This window comes from Myxocyprinus asiaticus, chromosome 36, assembly GCF_019703515.2.
Source record: "Myxocyprinus asiaticus isolate MX2 ecotype Aquarium Trade chromosome 36, UBuf_Myxa_2, whole genome shotgun sequence".
Lineage (NCBI taxonomy): Eukaryota > Metazoa > Chordata > Actinopteri > Cypriniformes > Catostomidae > Myxocyprinus > Myxocyprinus asiaticus.
Window position 1 is genome coordinate 37982258 of NC_059379.1, and position 20387 is coordinate 38002644.

At 41.3% G+C, this 20387-nt stretch overlaps 2 protein-coding genes across 5 annotated transcripts in view; both read left to right on the forward strand.

Annotated features, from left to right (window-relative positions):
* The window catches only part of p4ha1a (prolyl 4-hydroxylase, alpha polypeptide I a), a 117010-nt gene that overhangs the window by 19103 nt on the left and 77520 nt on the right, over positions 1–20387 (forward strand). For all 4 annotated transcript variants that reach the window (XM_051674493.1, XM_051674494.1, XM_051674496.1 and 1 more), the window contains exons 2-3: positions 11916–12032; positions 12195–12291. In XM_051674493.1, coding sequence (XP_051530453.1) covers positions 11945–12032; positions 12195–12291 — 185 coding nt within the window. In that variant the 5' untranslated portion in view covers positions 11916–11944. The remainder of the gene's footprint in view (positions 1–11915; positions 12033–12194; positions 12292–20387) is intronic.
* The window catches only part of LOC127427157 (U6 snRNA-associated Sm-like protein LSm5), a 298822-nt gene continuing 279940 nt past the window's right edge, over positions 1506–20387 (forward strand). The window contains exon 1 of the mRNA XM_051674592.1: positions 1506–1681. The gene's annotated coding sequence lies outside the window, so the exon portion shown is untranslated. The remainder of the gene's footprint in view (positions 1682–20387) is intronic.

Genomic DNA, 20387 nt, shown 5'->3' on the forward strand with positions numbered 1-20387 from the left:
CATTCTCACTCTCTCACTGCATTGGCTCTCTGCAGCTCTAATGCATTAATAACATTGTAACACAGCTCACAAACAGAAGGGAAGGAGAACACAGGGAAGCAGGTTTTTCCAGGCTCAGGTAGGACTTTTAATCGGCCACTTCAATGCTTTACAACTTCACAAACTCGTCAGCTTCACAGGCACTAGTAACTTAAACACATCAGCTTCACAAACATTACAGATTAAACATAGCAGCTTCAGGAGCACCGTTGCCTTCCTTGTGCCAGACTCTCTCTCTCTCTCTCTTTCTGCTGATGGCGTGGCTGCTTATATGCCACTCTCCCCATGCTCACTGGAATTAGAAACAGGTGTTAAACATAATCAAGCTCAGGTGCAAGCACCCTGACTGCTTTCACTCCGGATGGACGCTTGACCACGCCCCCGCTGCCACAAACATTTATGCGGGGAAAGATGACGGTATTCCTCGGCTGATTCAGGTCATATGTAGAAGGGAGGGTTACTATGTGAACATAGGCAACTATGGCTAAAGACAAAAAATCAAGGAAGAAATCTTGGTGTAATTTTGGAGTCAGACCTTAGTTTCAGTAGTCACATCAAAGCAATAACTAAATCAGCCTACTATCATCTCAAAAATATAGCCATAATTAGATGTTTTGTATCCAGTCAAGACTTAGAGAATCTTGTTCATGCATTCATCACCAGTAGGGTGGACTACTGCAATGGACTCCTCACCGGCCTTCCCAAAAAGACCATTAAACACCTGTAGCTCATTCAGAATTCTGCTGCCAGGATTCTCACCTGAACCAAAAAATCTGAGCATATTACTCTAGTCCTCAGGTCTTTACACTGGCTTCCAGTTACATTTAGAATTTATTTTAAAGTACTTGTTTATACAGGGCTCCAGACTAAAAAAATGACTATGGAGCCATTGGCTCCTAAACTGAAACATTAAGGAGCCAAATGGCTGTTTTTAGTCGCCAAATCACAGAATTGCTCGATTTAGATTGCTGTTCAGAAACAAGATAGAAAGCCGAAGGAAGACAGCTGATAACCCATTAATCTGAGGTTTAATAAACAGAATATATTGTTGAGAAGATAAGTTTGCATTCCCCTTTGTCTCAAATGTTCACTTCCCTTTCATAATTTATTATGAGAATTAAAAATATAAGAGAGAGAAGATTTTTTTTATTTAGTACTGCCCTTCAGAATCTACATTACAGATAATTACATATAGTATGCATATAGTAGTTTGTTGTCTTCTTGAGCATCATTGAATGTTTGCACCTTGTGTAATAGTTGTGTACAAGTCCCTCAATTGTCCAAAGTGTCAAAAGCTTGATCTCATGTGTATATATGTATATATAAATATACAGTACTGTGCAGAAGTCTTAGGCACATTATATTTTTCACAAAAACGTGTCTTAAAATGGTTATTTTATATATTCTGCCTTTAGTTTATCAGTAGGAAATATCCATTTTAGATTTCAACATTGCCTTTGCAAATAGAACTGAATTGAAGAAGAACAAGAAGTCCTACACAGAGCCCGGATCTCAACATCATTGAGTCAGTCTGGGATTACATGAAGAGACAGAAACAACTGAGACAGCCATATAGATGTGGCAATTCTCCAAGAAGCTTGGAACATCCTATCTGCCAACAACCAAGAAAAACTGTGTCCAGGTGAACCTAGGAGAACTGGTGCTTTATTAAAGGCAAAGGTTATCACACCAAATATTGATTAGCTCTTTTTTATGTTGACTGGACTTTTTATGACGTTAATTGATATTTGAAAACTGTTTATGACATTATTGTTGAAGACAACCTCATTATGCAAGTGCCTAAAACTTTTTTGCACAGTACTGTGTGTGTATATAAAATGTAAAAAAAAATATATATATTATATATATATATATATATATTTTATTTATTTTTTATTTTTTTTTAATTGCCTTAATCTTTCTTTACTGTTACCGGATGGACTAGACACAGAGACTACAAGAGTGCAAATTGAATGAAATCCCAGATGCCGTTTATTGTGCTACTCCAATCCCAATCAATAATTAACAGGAGGAGGAAAAAAAGTGGGGACTTTTACGCCTTTTAATTATAAAGAAGCCAGAAATACACTTGGGATTCTTATTTTGAAATGTCTGCACACCCAGATGTGAGGACACTGATGGCTGATTCACTGAGAAAGTGAATCTGATTCAAACTGCTAACCCGAGCTCCTGATTTCAAACCATCAGTTCTTTCCGGGTGATTCATGAAAAAGATCTGATTCAAAAGAGTCATTTGGTCACGACTCTCACGCTGGGTTTGTTATGTGCGGAGCAGCGAGCTCGTCATCACAACAGAATAGGTGAAAAGTGGCGCGAGACACACTAGTGTGCGCTCTAAAGATGTATTCAGTAACTCACAAGATGATACCTGACGAAACCGCATATGAACGCACACAACCCGACTGTCGCCAGTGGCGACTAGATGTTAAATTATTGTCGCAATCAATTATTTTTGGTTGCATTTGCGACCGTTGTAGTTGCAGTCTGGAGCCCTGTTATAAATCGCTCAATAGGCTAGGACATAAATACGTTTCAGATGTGATTGTTGAATATAAACTTAACCGACCTCTCAGATCATTCGGATCAAGTCAGTTAGACATACAGAGGGTTCACTCAAAACAAGGTGAGACAGCGTTTAGCTATTATGCCACCCGCAGCTGGAACCTGCTTCCAGAATAGGTCAGATATACTCCAACAGTAGCCACATTCAAATACAGACTGAAAACACACCTGTTTAACTGTGCATTTACTGATTGAGCACTGTGCTGCACTTAATGATTGCACTGCATAATTTTATTTCTGTATTCTTTTTCTTTTTTATTCATTTTAATAATTTTTTACTTATTTTTTAAATTTATTTATTTCTTTTTATTCTTATTTCTTGTTCTTAATTTATCTTGTATTTTCTTTATCATTTATATGTAAAGCACTTTGAATTGCCATTGTGTATGAAATGTGCTAAACAAATAAACTTGCCTTGCCTATCGCAGTAGAAAAGAGTTCAGAGTGGCAGAGAATTTTGGTAGCTGCTAAAGGATGAGACTGTCTACCGTGTTTGAACTGAATAATTATGTCAGATGCATGTGCAACTCCCCATGAATCTCTACTTGAATCCCTACCAAAAATTAATAGAATAATACGATATATTTATTAAAATGATTCATTTTATATTTTAATGAGACACGAGTAAGTTAGTTAGGCTCAATAATATGTTATAATTTTTGGAATTTAAATTGGTCACCCTGGCTGAGATGCATAGTGTATAGTAGAGTTATAAGAAGTAGGTCATGAATAGTTATGTCTTATTGAGTTGTTTTTCTGTCGCTTATCAGCATGGGTTGCGTATTTAAAGATATTGAGGGAGAACCACTCGTTGCAGACTGTGACTGAGTAACACTTGAGGTGAGGGTGACCAAAACACAGAGGAAGACAGTCAATGAGTTTATTATCAACAGAAATGATCAAGCAAAGGTAATGGCAGGCGAACCCAGCACCAGCTGCAGTGCGAAAAGAGTCTGGGAGCGGTAGCCGCGTAGTGGACTAAGGGAGGAGTGTGCTTGTAGGATGAATGTGTGCGCTGTGGAAGTCAGGAGCAAATCCATAGGATGTGTCCGTTGAAGCTGGTGTGGTGCGAAGCAAAACCCAGGCAATGGTTTCCCTTGACACACGGGCAGGGATGAGGAATCCTCCTCCAACGATACTGGGTGGTGAACTGGAAGGTAACCACACTTTCCGATATGCGGGCAGAGACAGGAAACCAACAGACACACGAGAGAACTCCAGCTAGACGAGAGCAAGGTTAACACTTGACAGGTCAAACTAACATTAAACATCACATTGACCACATTGAACGATCCAATGTCGGACATGACACACAAGGGGATTTAAATAGGCAGGGAAACAAATGTGTGCCAGCGGCACCTGAAACACATAAGGAGACATCACCGCAGGGCACACGGTGGTAAATCCAAACGGGAACATCAAACAAAAGAAAAAAAAGACAAACAACATGAACACTTAAAGAACAGGAAACACCATATAAAGGGAGGGAATGGAGGCAAACCATGTAGGGAGTTTAAGGAAAGGGGCAGGGTCTGGCGGCCTGGGATGAGGCCTCAAGGTAGAGGCGACACAGGACTGGGCGGTGGCCTCTGGGCAGGTGGCAGAGAACTGGGTGGCAACTGCTGGACAGGGTTCAGGGGAGAGTGGCTCATGGGGCGAAGCCATGGACAGCTCAGGCGTGGACGCTGATAGCGGCAGGGGAATGGTCTTTGTGGCCTTGAGCACTGGCAGCTGCAACTGGGGAACGGCTTCCGTGGCCGTGAGCTCTGGTAGTGACAAGGGCGTGGCTGTGAGAAATTGCAGTGACAGGAGAACCGCTTCCGTGGCTGTGAGAACTGGCAGTGACAGGGGAACAGCCTCCATGGCTGTGAGCACCGGCAGTGACTGGGGAACAGCTTACTCCGATGTGAACACATGCAGTGACTGGGGAACAGCTTCCTCCGATTTGAACACATGCAGTGACTGGGGAACAGCTTCCTCCGATGAGAACACATGCAGGGACAGGGGAACGACCTCCGTGGTCATGGGCAGTGGCAGGGGAACAGCCTTCGTGGCTGTGAACACAGGTAGGGACAGGGGAACATACTCTGTGGTCATGGGCAGTGGCTGGGGCAGGGGAACAGCCTTTGTGGCTGTGAATACAGGCAGTTACAGGGGAGCAAACTCTGTGGTCGTGGGCACTGGCATTGGCAGGGGAACAGTCTCCGTGACTGTGAGCGCTGGCAGTGGCAAGGGAACGACCTCCATGGCTGGGAGCGCTGGCAGCAACTGGGGAACAGCCTCTCTAGCCGGGAGCGCTGGCAGCATCTGGGGAACAGGAGCCCTTCTCCTCCTCTTCCTGGTGGCCAGGAGCACTGCTGTGGGAGTGGCCGTCATGACCGAGGATGCTGGCACTGGGATGGCCAAGGCTTCAGGTGCTGGCTGACTCTGAGGTGCAACAAGGCCGTTCATTGTCCCACATGGCAGTTCCCTACTCAACAGCCTCTCCGGTGAGGTGCAGGAGGATGTAAGCCACCTTCATTCTCTCCGACGGGAAAGTAGAGGGCTGCGAATTGAAGAACAGAGCACATTGGGACAGAAAGGCGCTACAGGATCCCTCACCTGAGAACGGAGCTGGTGGGAGGATGCGCGTCTCTGGTGCCAAGGGTCGGAGTTGTTGAACCACCACGGTGAGTTCTGCTAGCTGCGATGCCATCATCTCCAATACATGGCTCAATGCGGAGATCTGATCCTGGTGCCGCCTCAGCAGGGCTCCTTGCTGCGAGAGGGTGGAGCAAAGAGTTGATTCCTCTGCTGGGTCCATGTATGGCTAGTTTATTCTGTCTGAGGTGAGGGTGAGACAAAGGGACCCAAACACAGAGGAAAACAGTCAATGAGTTTATTAGCAAAAGAAATGTTCAAGCAAAGGTAATGGCAGGTGAACCCGGCACCAGCTGCAGTGGCGAGAAGAGTATGGGATCGGTAGCCGCGCAGTGGGATAAGGGAGGAGTGTGTTCGTAGGATGAGTGCATGCACTGTGGAAGTCACGAGCAAATCCGTAGGATGTACCCGTTGAAGCTGGTGTAGTGAAAAACAAAGCCCAGGCAATGGATTCCCCAGACATGCATGCAGAGACGAGGAATCCTCCACCAACGATACTGAGCGGTGAAGACAGGCGAATGCGAACTGGAAGGTAACCACACTTCCCGATACGCGGGCAGAGACAGGCAACCAACAGACACACAAGAGAACTCCAACTAGACGAGAGCAAGTTTAACGCTTGACAGGTCAAACAAACATTTAACTTCACATTGACCACATTGCACGATCAATGATTGCATTTCACATTGACCCCATTTTCCATTGACTCTGCCAGGCCATGCCCCACACCATGTCTTGCCTAGCCATGCTTCAACACACCCCCCCCCCCCCCCAAAACTCCCTACAGAACTTTGGGTTTATGCCATGTTTAATGTGTTTTGTTCATATGTTGGGGTGTCAGGAGCCACCCCTTAGTGGGGGGGATATGTCATGTGTATTTTGTTGGTTCATGTTTTTCATGTCTTTTAGTTTGAAATTCTAGTTCCTGTTTCATGTCATGTGATTCCCTTGTCATGTGATTTTATGTTTCCCTCCATGTTCATGTGTCTTGTTTTCATTGGTTGATTGTCTTATCTTATTTAGAGTTCTTTGTGTTTATTGGTTATCCTTGTCATGTGTTCTCCCATGTTCATGTATTTAAGCCTCATGTTTTCCTTTGTCCATTGTCAGGTATTGACATTTGTTGTTGTAACTTTGTTGGTTAGTTCAAGTTTATGTCAAGCCAAGTTATTGTCAAGTCAAGGTCATGTTCGTGTTTTATTTATGATTGTAGTTAGGGTTTATGGATTTACACATTGGAATAAATTTGCACTTGGGTTCTTTACACTTTCGTCATCGTCTTTGTCATTGCCAGTGCCAGCAACAACATTACAGACATTAGCAGACGATACACTCCAGATAATCAATCTGTTTTTCGACGTCCGACAATCTTGTAACCAACTCAGAGAATTTTGTTTCTATCGCCGTAATCGATCGAAGTGTTATAGTGAGATCTTCTAAGTCAGTAACAGTTTTCATCAGCATCACAGACATGTTGGACAGTTGACGCTGAATTTCTCCCGCCGCACTGTCCAAACCGAGTCCCTGGTCCGCAGGCCCGTCAGAGATATCAACTTGAGCATGTATGTGTCTTTTAATATTTCCAAAGCCTGAGGATTTTGAATTCTTTGTCATATTGACTTCAAAGGGCAAATATGTAGCAGGGTGTATCAAATCTCACCGGATTATAACACAAAAATAATTAAAAACTAGCAAAATGCGCAGAGCTCGTCATTTACACGTCCGCTCCTCGCATGGCGTCACGTGACTCCTTAAGACCTTTTTCGAGACCTGAACAAATAAAATAAATACCATATCCTCATACCAAAACAAACCCACACAATCTCAATAAATCATGTATCACAGGCTCTTACTTAAACAGGCAGAGGCACACATTCAAATGACCTTAACAATGCGTATCAGTAAAACGGTAGGCTATATGCAAGTTTAAAATACTTAAGATATATTTTCCACATATATGACACTAAAATAGGTTTATGTACCATTATATAAATAAATACAAATTAGAGGTTGAACAATATTGGATTTTGCTGATATGATAATGAGTTGAAAGGCAATTAGTCTTCCAATAGTTTTTAAAATTGGAAGACTATATGAAATCTTCTTAGTCTTTCCTTCCTGTGATGACAGAGGCTACAAGAGTCCAAATTTAAATAAATTCCAGAAGCAGTTTATGGTGCAACCAAAATACCAATAACCAGGGGGAAAAAGAAAAAAAAAGATTTGATTCATAGTGCAGAACTTTTACGTTTTAAAAGCTGAAATACAACGGGGACTCTTATTTTGAAATGTTTACGCCTCACTGCATCCAGCTGCTCACTCAAACAGATAAGGGAAATAAAATGTGTACTCCTACAATAATTTATAACATATTACAATATAAACAATTAAAAGTAAACATTGGCATATTTCATCAACATTATATCGTCAACAACAGATGATCATTTGTAAATGCTTGTCATAAATTTCTGATATGGCCTAATGATTGCGAACTGCTTAGCAACAGCTGAAAACACTCACAAGCCCCCGAGTGCTTGAAGAAAATACAACAGTGCCGTGTTTTCACTTTGAAGGATGCAGCGCATGCATTTATTTAATTGAATCGTATTCATTTGAAGTTTGATAATCACATTAGGTCATATCACAATTCCCATCATTCCGCCCCCAAATTTAAGACCTCGTTAAATGATAATTAAGACATTTGTTGTATCATTTAAGACTTTTTATGACCTTAAATTTTGGAAAACTGAATTTAAGACTTTTTAAGGACCTGCAGGAAACCTGATCCAGCACAGTAGTTAAAATGAAAATTCTCTCATAATTTTCCCACCCTCATGCCATCCAGGGGCAGATTATGACTAGTGAGGGCCCTGGGGCCAATTTTCTTTTAAGGCCCCCCAAGGCCAATTATCTTTTAGATTGAATTATATTTTAAAGTTGAGATCCATGCAATCCATTTTCATTGATTTAAGTCTATTTTTGATACTCTTTCTGTTATTTACAGTAAGATTAATTCTGATCACACATAGGGCAGATGTGGTTAAAAAAAAAAAAAAAAGAATTGATACACATTTACTGAGCAGGCGCTGTTCTTAAAGAGACAGTATACCTTGTTATCGCTTGTTATACATATCAATATAAACTCGATGTACAGACTTGTAAATGCTGTAAATTATGAATACACAAACAAGCATGTAACAAAATGTGTGATAAATGTGTAAACTTGCATATATTTAAAGGGACAATAATTCATTATGAAATATTTTAACTTCATCAAACACTTTAAATATTGAAGAATTTAACAAATAGGTTCCTACAGCATCTATGGGTGGGTTTGGTGAAACCCATGCAGAGCCCTGCTCCATAAACCTAATGTTAACCTAGTAATAGTATTAGTATAAAATAGTAATAATATTTTTTTGACGCCCACTGAGGTAAATCATGCAGGTCACAATGGATAGCTAAGGCAATTTTTTTATAGTACAAGTTAAATGTTAGATGTGCAATTCTATTTTCATTTTTAGGTTCCAAACTTGTAAATATTTTTTGTTGAAAATCTGTAGCTGACATTAAATTTTACAGAGTGGCATCATCACCATATGCAATTTTCTGATATATTATTGCTAGAATGAAGAATCTGTACATTTTTAAAAAGCTAAAATGTGATTAAAATGATCTCCAATTATAAATCTGTAGAGTGTTGGAATGCAGTGTACACAATGAAAAATTGATCATAAATGTAACAGCGCCAAATAAATTAAAAATACCTGTCATAACCACTCAAATTTGATTATACCGTTGTGTATAAAAAAACAACTAAAAAACTAAATTCATATATACACACTGCATTATTGCTTATGTTTAAAGGGTAGTTCATGGAACTATATATTACTTTCACTTTTTTAAGCTACATCCAACAAACTCTGCAAAGAGTTTAGGCATTTCTTTCTCGCGCTGCTGTATCTGTTCTTACTCATCTGAATGATGGGGTGCGTTCTATTCAGAAGTAATCATCCCTATACCCTATTCCCTTCGAAGACATCACCCCCCACTGTGAGAGCTTTGGAGGGCTTCGCACTTTTGTGTGTGAAAATAATATATCAATATTTTATTTTCCCCAACCACCTAAGCCAGGTTTGGTTTGTAATATAGGGAAAACATGCAGATATAGCATGTTTAGAGAACACCCTGGGATTTTCAGTGATACCAAATATTAGTGAGTTTGGCCATGATAATTTGCTCTCCTTGCTCTATAGAAATGTATGACATTACAATTCAGCACATCAAATGCAATATTGTTTTTATAATAAATTAATAATGCTTTTATATACCAAAAACTATATTGACATTTTCTGTCTCAAGAGGTTATAGTAAATGGCATCATAATAGCTTGTAATATAAAACCACGAAATCTTTTGTCACGGTTCCAGTGAGTTCGTCGGTCTGTTCTGTTTGTTTTGTTATTTTTCTCCCTCATGTGTTTCAGGCGCTGTCTGCATGCATGATCAGCGTTTCCATGGGAACACTGATTGCCCCCTTGGGAATGCTAATAATGCCACTAATTAGTGAGCTAGCAGCACCTGTTTCTCCACTGATGCACTGCCCATTTAGTCCCTTCGTTGTGTCATGTTCTTTGCTAGATTGTTGTTTGGTGTTGCAGGACTCACCTCGCTCTCTCTGCCTAGTTGGTCCTGTCTCATGTAGCTGTTTTGGTTGCCCTTCTCTGCCCACGTGTCGAGAGTGTGGTTACCTTCCAGTTTGCTTTGCGCTTGTTCTCTGCACCCACTATTCTTCAACTGAGAATTCCTCACGGATCTGCTCACTGCGCGGCCATGGCGCACACACTTAGACAAACACACCCATCACCTTCTTACTGCAGTCAGTGCCGGGTTCTCCACGCTTCACCAGCCCAGTTGAAGTTATTATTTATTGTACATAAATTCTTTGAACTGTTCCTCTGCTCTTGGGTCTCTTTGTCTCCTTGTGACATCTTTATAATGACAGAGCAAGCTGCATTTGTAAAGTAACTAGCTGTCCACACTTTATTATTTATTGTGGTCAGAGAAATGTGCTGGGAAATACAGTACATCTTAATAAACAATGTGAAAAAAACAGCATAAAATGATCTGAGAAATAAAAGAGCTTTGGCTCTGTACTGCATACTGATATGCAGGAGAAATGGACTTGCGATCATTATTGAAGGATTCACTTGAGGTAATTCGCTCCTTAGGAGTATGACTGTGACCTGCTGAACAATATACGTTTTGCATGGGAAATGCATCGCATAGCAATAGGTGTAAACAGCATGAAATTATTTTGGAATAAAGAGAGGTGCATCTCTGCACTGTATACGGAAATGCAGGAGAAATGGATTGATTTTACTCGTGTGAAGTGTTTGTCCTGACGTGAGGCGGGGAGGTCACATTATAGTGTAAAGATGAGTGGAAGTTTGTAGCAGCGCTTACTTCGTGTTATTGGGGCTATGCGGCGGGGTGAGCTCGAATGCTGAAAGGAGGCGAGACGTTGCAGGATGATTATGAATGAGTTGGGACGCAGCGCATGATCCACCTCTTGCGGAGCCGAATTCAGCTCGTGTCTGTTCGGACAGAAGCTGTGTATAACTGCAGTGTGCTGTGGAATGGTCAGAGTGAGTGCTGCATGGCAGCGAGCTCGCATTAAAATGTCTGCGTTGGTTTGAAAGAAGTTGACATTAGAGTATTGGGCGATTGGAAGGAGTTCTCCTTTGCATGATAGCCTCTGTGTTCAGAATGGAATAAATACACTCCGAAGGGCACTTTGGAGGGAGAAACAATCATGATATTCATGTTAGAAGATGACGAACAATCGCTGGATAGAGCACGCCCTAAATGAGCTGTGTGGCGAGGTAATGAGGCTGACAGATATCACCTGTGTGGAAGAACCAGATTAAAAAAGCTGGGGGTTGAAATGGTGGTTGGATTGAATAGTTAATCTTTGTTTCTCTCGCTTTCAAATAAAAATGGAACTCTAATGGCATGAAGCCGGAATGGTGCCCGTTTGCTGAGGCAGCTCACACTACTTTCCGGGTAGAAAGTTTAGATAAGAGAACATATGAGTAGTAGTTGAGAGCTGTTTCACATGTATAAAGAGCCGGAGCAACCAGTTTGCGGAAGCACATTCATGCTATAAACTGCTTCAGCGAATGGAGCATAGAAAGAAAGAAAGAAAGGGTAAAAAATAACACTTAACGTGGTAGCCATCAATCATGCAAAAAACAAATGAGCTGCTGTGGCAGCTTCTGTTGAATAACGAGATTGTTTGGATGGAAGAGCTGTTTTGATGAAGGCGAATGCTTTGCAGTGAGGTTGCATCAGATCGATGATCAGACTACCTGGGTCTGTTTGTGGGAAATGGGCGGGGCCGAATGCCGGAAAGACTGTCATGTCAGGAGAGTTGTCACAGGAAGCAGGTAAGCAGCGGCTTATATGCTCCTACTCGCGGGGTGTGATTTGTCAGATTAAAGTTAACAAGCTCCTCCCGAACCTCGGTTAATTAACTCCATATCAAAATAAATGCAACACAACACTCAATAGTCTTTCCTGTGGATGCAACAGAATAGCTAATATTTTGAAGGTTATAAATTTATATTCTAAATCTTATTCTCTCACTTTTAGACATCATAAGTGTGCGTATCAGCATTAAGATGGGAGTTTGGAGTGTGTGCTGCATTTTGCTCATCAGCTGTCAGCTGAAGTTCTCCTGTGCTCACAATGACTTCTTCACATCCATCGGTATGTCACCTCTTTTTTTCAATTAAATCAATATACACTTAATGCCACTGAAACAGAAGCCTCTAAACCTATGTGTTAATGCAAGTTTACAGGTGTTGTGAAGAAACCATACAAATCAGTCTCTGCTCTGGCGCTGGTTTAACCTATGTTGTGTTTTTGCAGGTCACATGACAGATCTGCTGTTCACAGAGAAAGATCTTGTGACATCACTGAAAGATTACATCAGAGCCGAGGAGAGGAAACTGGAGCAGGTCAAACAGTGAGTGATATTTTAATATAGAATATAATATCACATTTGAGGTGTAAACGCTAATCCATCCTTTGTGCGTCACGGCAGCTGCGCAGCGCATCCCCGAGCAGTTTAAAAGGAAATAACCGTCCGATCGGAAAATTTAAAAAGCAGATATATACACAAACACAAGAACTTCACGGATCTTCTACAGTGTGTCTGAAATCAAAATGCAGGGACTTATGAGAAGTACGAACATCTGCAGCTCAGGTTAATAATCCACTAAAATAACGGACAATTCTGCTCAATTCTGCTGCTTGCGTTTGTGCTTAAATTTCAGCTGCCGTGATGATTTGCTCATGATATACAATTATGCAACTGGAATATTGCAATGATTTCAATGTGCTTTTAATTTGGCCTTTAAGTTTCCTAAAGAATGTGTTATTTCACAAAATTTACAATCCTTTCTTGTTTTTTGACTTGTGGGAAGGAGAGCGTTAAGACAGAGTTGTTGTATTAGAATCTCTTATTTAAACATCAGTATAAAAAATTATGTTAGATTTGGTAAGAGTCTGTTACGATCCTGACTCTCTTGTTAAGTTTTTATTTGATGTCGGGTTCCTGTCACCTGTCTTCTGTTTTGGTCTGTGTAGCTCAGGGCCGTAACTGCAATATACATTGAGGGGGACAAGTCTCCTCCAATAATCAGATATGGCCAGATTGTCCCCCCCCAATAATTGATATCCTTGTTGCTGTTGTGTTGCAGTCTCTTATGCATCACTGTCTAGTTGTCATTAAGTTGTTGCAAGAATAATATAAAGGTTTAAAAAAAGTTTAATTGTCATTTGAGATAGCCAAACAAATCGATGAAGGCAGGACTCAAGTGTAAGATGCTAAGCAGGAACCTCGTGAATTATCCTAGCGCATTAACAAGCAGTTCAGATTAAGACTGTTTGTGTAATGTTAGATGCATCTTACTAAACATGCAATAATTGACCACTGTTTTATGACTGAAATGTTGTACCGACCGACATTAATTTCTAAGGGTGCAAACTATTCACCATTTGGCAAAATTTGCCATATTGAATTTAAAACATCATGTACAGTACGTGATTTGTATGTCATTCATAATTGTGAATGTGAAAACATTAACGGAGCAGTTTTCAGCGAATCAGGCTTAAGATAAAGTGCAAATGTGTGTATATTGTAAAGGAATTAAAGAATGTGCCAGGTTTTTGAAGGAGCTTTTTAGAAAATTCTCTTGATATTGTCTAAGAAAATTATCTATAATAAAAACATAAAGTAGAGCGTTATCACCCTCAGATTAGAACTAGAACATGAGATCTGTGGCTTGTAGCTTCCATTGAGTTCATGCAAATATTATTAGGTAATCACTAACAATCAATTTAAGATCTTCTAAATAATTTCTTATGTCTTTAATTCTGAATTTTGTACATCATCTCCTAAGAGTCTACTTTTAAAAGAGATTTATTCTGAGTATGTCTTGTCAGGTTTGTGCTCAAAAAATGAGCCACCAGTTAAAGAAGTTCACCAAAAAATTCAAAATGTACTTTTACTCACTCATTTACTCACCCTTGTGTTGTTCAAAACCCATATTCTGTTACTTTTTCTTGGAACATAAAAATATATATTTTAAGCAGCTCTATTCCATAGAATAACAGTTTTAGTGAGCAGGAGCTTTCAGGATTAAAAAAGGACAAACACTATAAAGCGTAATTAAAGGTTCAGGATAAAGACATCATAACAGTAGTCCAAATGACTTGTGCACTATATTCAAAGCTTTCTGGGGCCATAGAAAAGCTTAGTGTTGTATGAACTACTTTTGTGGTATTTTAATGATGATTTTTATTTATTTTTTCTTCTTTGGACCTTGACAGCAGTGGTCAATATGATCTGTTTTTGTATGGAAAAGAGCATCGTTAGAATCCTTGAAGAAGAAAAGGTTTATTTAATATTCTATCGGGGAAAAAACAATGAGGCATAACTTGAGGACAGTAAATCATTTTGTGTATTTTCTTTTTGCTAGCCAGCTGACAGTCATGTCATATTACAGATACAGTTGAAGTCAGAAGTTTACATACACCTTAGCCAAATACATTTAAACTCAGATTTCACAAGTCCTGACATTTAATTATAGAAAACATTGCCTGGGTAGCCTTCCACAAGCTTCTCACAATAAGTTGCTGGAATTTTTGCCCATTCCTCCAGACAAAACTGGTGTAACTGAGTCAGGTTTGAATCAAGTCAAATCAAATCCCTTTATTGTCACTCAACCGTTTACACAAGTGCAACAGTGGGTGAAAGTCTTGGGTGCAGTTCCAAGCAACATAGCAGTATGACAATTACAATAAACATCTGATTTACACTTAAAACAGTTTACACATCTTGTTACACAGCACAATATACAATATACACCTAATAATATACAATATACAGTATACACAAAATAAGAAGACTGTATACAATAAAAATATACTGTTTGACATTTTAAAGCATGTGGGGACCACAGACAAGGAGAGGGAAGGGTTGAAAATGTCCGTAAAAACACCAGACAGTTGGTTCACGCACGCTCTGATGACGCGGCCCGGAATGCTGTCAGGACCCACGGCTTTACGAATATACACCCGTCAGAAGGATCGGTTTACATCCGCTACAGAGACGGAGAGTGAACTAATCTCTGTAGCTTCGGCTTCAATCTTGTCCCTGTACTGGCATTTGGCTGCTCTGATAGTTTTGCAATGCATTTGCATTCCCGGAATTAAAAGGTGGAGGTCAGCACATTAAGTGTTGCATGAACATCACTATTAATCCACAGTTTCTGGTTAGGGTAGATCTGTATTCTTTTGGTCGGCAATACATCATCTATGCACTTCCTGATGAAACACGTTACGGTATCAGCGTAGACCTCGATGCCATCATCAGAGGTGGACCGGAATATCTCCCAGTCCATGTGATCAAAACAGTCCTGTAGCATAGTATCTGATTGGTTCGACCAGCACTGGATCGTTCTGAGGGCGGGTGCTTCCGGTTTCAATTTCTGCCTGTAAGCAGGTAGAAGTAGAATGGAAGAGTGGTCCGATTTGCCAAATGGTGGGCGGGGTAGGGATTTGTAGTCATCCCGGAAGGGAGAGTAGCAGTGGTCCAAAACCCGGTCCCCTCATGTGTTGAGACTGATGTGTTGGAAGTATTTTGGTGCGATTGACTTGATGTTTTTTTGTTTTTTTGGGGGGGATTTTTCCCCTATTCCCAATGCGCTCTAAGTCCTCGTGGTCGCATAGTGATTCACCTCAGTTCGGGTGGCAGAGGACGAGTCCCAGTTGCCTCCGCGTCTGAAACAGTCAACCCGCGCATCTTATCACATGGCTTGTTGAGCGCGTTGCCACGGAGACATAGCACGTGTGGAGGCTTCACGCCATCCACCGCGGCAACCACGCTCAATTCACCATGCGCCCCACCAAGAACAAACCACATTATAGCGACCACGAGGAGGTTACCCCATGTGACTCTACCCTCCCTAGCAACCGGGCCAGTTTGGTTGCTTAGGAGACATGGCTGGAGTCACTCAGCACGCCCTGGGATTTGAACTAGTGAACTCCAGGGGTGGTAGCCAGCGTATTTTACCACTGAGCTACCCAGGCCCCTGAAGTTGGCTTTGTTAAAGTCCCCAGTCACAATGAATGTGGCCTCAGTGTGCGCAGTGTCCTACTCACTTGTACTCCCATACAGTTCCTTGAGTGCCCGGTCTGTGTCGGCTTGTGGGGGGGATGTACACAGCTGTGATAATGACTGCTGTGAATTCCCTCGGTAGCCAGAATGGTCGACACAGAAGCATAGAAAGAGAAAGAGAAATTCCAGATCAGGAGAGCGGAAAGACTTGATAGGATGTACGTTCCTCTGGTCACACCAGGATTTGTTGATCATAAAACATACACCACCTCCTCTGCTTTTACCTGAGAGGTCTTTCACTCTGTCCGCTCGGTGCACTGAGAACCCCACGGGTTCGATGGCTGAGTCTGGAATCTCCGCAGACATCCAAGTTTCTGTAAGGCAGATAATGCAGCAGACCTTCGTCTCTCATTGGAAAGAGATCCACGCTCTCAGCTCGCAGAGCTTGTTGTCCAGAGACTGAAAATTTGCCAGTAGAATGCTGGGTAGCGGGGGTCAATTCGCACGATGTCTTAGGCTGATGAGAACGCCGGATCTCCTTCCCCTTTTCCGGCTACGTTTCTGCGGCCAGGCAGTCCAGACAAAGGGCTCAGCTGTCGTGTTTGAAAACAGCAGGTCAGCGTTAAGGAATTTAAAGTCCGGTTTTTGGTGTGCTATTGAAGAACCAGTGTCCAAAAGTGTTTGTCTATCATAGACAATAAGGCAGACGACATCAAAAGACAAAAAACACAAGAACTGTAGACAAAACAAACAAAAAACTGCAATATTGGGTCGCAGCACAGCAGCCATACTCAGTGCCATCTTGAAGCAGATGTAGGCCTCCTTACTCGCACACGCTTTTTCAATTCTGCCCACAAATTTTCTATCGGACTGAGGGACTTTGTGATGGCCACTCCAAAACCTTGACTTTGTTGTCCTTAAGCCATTTTGCCACAACTTTGGAGGTATTCTTGTGGTCATTGTCCATTTGGAAGACCCATTTACGACCAAGCTTTAACTTCAAGGCTGATGTCTTGAGATGTTGCTCCAATATATTCAATAATTATCCTTCCTCATGATGCCATCTGTTTTGTGAAGTGCACCAGTCCCTCCTGCATATATATATATATATATGCATATATACTAAATAGAGCCTAACTTGTATTTAACCCATTCCTTTTAATATGGTATAGCTGAACACATCCTAAAAGTGTGCAAACAATGTCCATCCAAATCAACGGGCACTAAAAGCAGAAAGAAAACAAACGAGAAATTACAAGTCTTATTAAAAGCTTCATAGTGCAGAACTTTTCAATGGCGGTGGAAACAGAATCAGAACAGCCATGTTCTTCCACTGTCTTCAAAGCAGACAAACTGTCCAATTAGCTGACAATGTCTGAACACAATAACAGGCAACTGTAAAATTAAACATATATTTTGAATCCTTACCTCTGAATGCTTTTCTTCCTATAGGTTGCACCACAACTTGTCTTGCTGCGATATGGAAAGATGGATATTCACATTGATAAAGTTGTTAAAGAGGAAAAAATAAGAAAAACACATGAAAGGTTTCAATCAAACTGCACTTACTGCATGTATTAAACAATTGCATACAAACACACACACAAACACAAAATGAAATAGGAGAGACCAGGACTAGATGTCACTCAGGCAAGTTGTCACAGGGGCTACAGTATATCTCAGTAACTAAGTAAAAAAAGTTTTTTTTTTCTTTCTTCTTTGTAATAACGCTTAAAATGTTCAACATAGATGTTCGGTAGCCAATATTTGCCTATGCAGGAGCTGATTTAAAACAAAATAAAAAATTACCCTGAAAAGTATTCACTTAAGTAAAAAGTGACTATCTTGCCTACTCACGCATATGGGAAAATAGCTTGCGGAAACAAGAAACTCGATGCACAGTTTCACACGCATGCCAGCAACCCCATGGATGCACATATACTTAGAAAATACTCTCACATTAATGTCACTCGATGGATGATCATATACTTGTGAAATACACAGAGCATGCATATTGCCTATTCTCAAGAAAAACTTACATAGTCTGCGGAGGTAAACCAACCACCCCCTCTCGCGCATATGCGAAAACTGGATTGACGCACAAACTTAAATTAGAAAATTCCCTTGCATAAGTGAAACTCGATGGATGCGCACATATTTCTAAAATACTCACGCATATATGCAACTCGAAGGATGCCCATTTAATTATAAAATACTCCAAAATTTGTCAGTGTATTATTTTAGTTTCATGTTGTTCGATGGATGCACATGTGCTATCTGTGAAAAACAACACTTAAGGTTAAGCTTACACTTAAGGAAAACTCAAACTTACTTGCAGAGTCGATGGATGGACACATGAATTTTTCGTGCTTATGTTAATAGTTGATGGACATTAATAAACGCATGTGTGGCAGGGCGGAGGGCAGGGCCGGGCCATGATTCCACACACCCGGCCCCTAATTAGGCTGATTAAGCCCGAGAGGGATAAAGGTCACCAGAGACGGCAGTGCGATAGAGAGAGAGTTACGGGCAGCTGCCCAACACCTGTGTGTGTGTTTGTCTTTTTGCTTAAGTTTATTATTAAAATATTATTTATATTGTTAAGCTGGTTCTCGCCTCCTATTTTCCCTTTTACCTTGTTACGCTGGTAGTCACGCCCCGGCACTGCCCTCTGCCCTGCCACAGCATGCAAACACAATGCACGGAAACACTCAAAAACACGTGCAAACTCGCTGCACTTGTGGAATACTTATACATGCAAACTCGATATTCACGCTTATGAAACAGACTTTCAATATTTTATATAATTTATTTAAAGACAGCTTACCTGAAAAAGATTCCACTGTTATCACGAGCTTCTCAAAATGATGTTCTCAATCATTCTTGCGTATCACGTGGTTTGTAGTAAAATACGTAAAATAAGCAAGGTTTGCTTAATTTTATCTTACAGTTGACATCTCATAAATATTTGTTCATTATTTGCATCACTCTGAGTTCATCCTGCTATTTAAATATTTGTGGTGCACACATTAATGCAATTTAAGTAAAACTAAATATGTCGGAAATATGCTATTGTTTGAGAAAAAGCTGTTTATCTTAATATGTTGTTGTTGAGCCAACAAATATTTTTTTTCAGTGTACTGACTTGTCTTAAATAATTACTTGAGAACTTGAAACAGTGTTTACCTAATTAAGGGCCCAGGTGGCGTTTCACCCGCGTGTCTTAGATCCTGTGCTAACCAGCTGGCCCCCATCTTCACACTGATTTTCAATAGATCACTGGAGCAGTGTGAAGTCCCGTGCTGCTTTAAATGCTCAATCATCATTGCTGTCCCAAAGAAACCAAAAATCACAGGACTTAATGACTACAGACCTGTCGCCTGACGTCTGTGGTCATGAAATTATTTGAGAGACTGGTGTTGGCTCACCTGAAGGACATCACTGGACCCTTTCTAGATCCCCTTCAATTTGCTTATAGAGCAAACAGGTCTGTGGAGGATGCAGTCAACATGGGATTGCATCATATCCTGAAACATCTGGACAGACCAGGGACATATGCAAGGATCCTTTTTGTGGAATTTAGTTCGGCTTTCAACACCATCATCCCAGCTATACTCCAGACTAAACTACACCAGCTCTCTGTTCCCACGTCTATCTGTCAGTGGATTACAAGGTTTTCTGACGGAAAGGCGGCAGCTTGTGAGACAGGGGAAACTCACTTCCAGCACCTGTACAGTCAGCACTGGTGCTCCCCAGGGATGTGTGCTCTCCCCACTTCTCTTCTCCCTCACACCAATGACTGCATCGCCAAGGACCCCTCTGTCAAGCTCCTGAAGTTTGCAGATGACACCACTGTCATCGGCCTCATCCGAGATGAATATGAGTCTGCATACAGAAGGGAGGTTAAACAGCTGGCTGTCTGGTGCAGTCAAAACAACCTGGAGCTGAACACGCCCCCAAAACTGTGGAGATGATTGTGGACTTTAGGAGGAACACCCCAACACTGACCCCCCTCACCATTCTAAACAGCACTGTGGCAGCAGTGGAGTCATTCAGGTTCCTGAGCACTACCATCTCACAGGACCTGAAGTGGGAGACCCACATTGACTCCATTGTGAAAAAGGCCCAGCAGAGGTTGTACTTCACCAGTTGAGGAAGTTCAACCTGCCACAGGCGCTGCTGATACAGTTCTACTCAGCAGTCATTGAGTCTGTCCTCTTCACTTCAAATACTGTCTGGTTTGGTTCAGCTACGAAATCAGATATCAGAAGACTACAAAGGACATTTCGGACTGCTGAGAGGATTATTGGTTGCCCCCTGCCCTCCCTTCGAGAACTGTACACTTCCAGAGTGAGTAAAAATGCTGGAAAACTCATTCTGGACCCCACTCACCATGCCCACTACCCTTTTGAACTGTTGCCTTCTGGCTGATGCTTCAG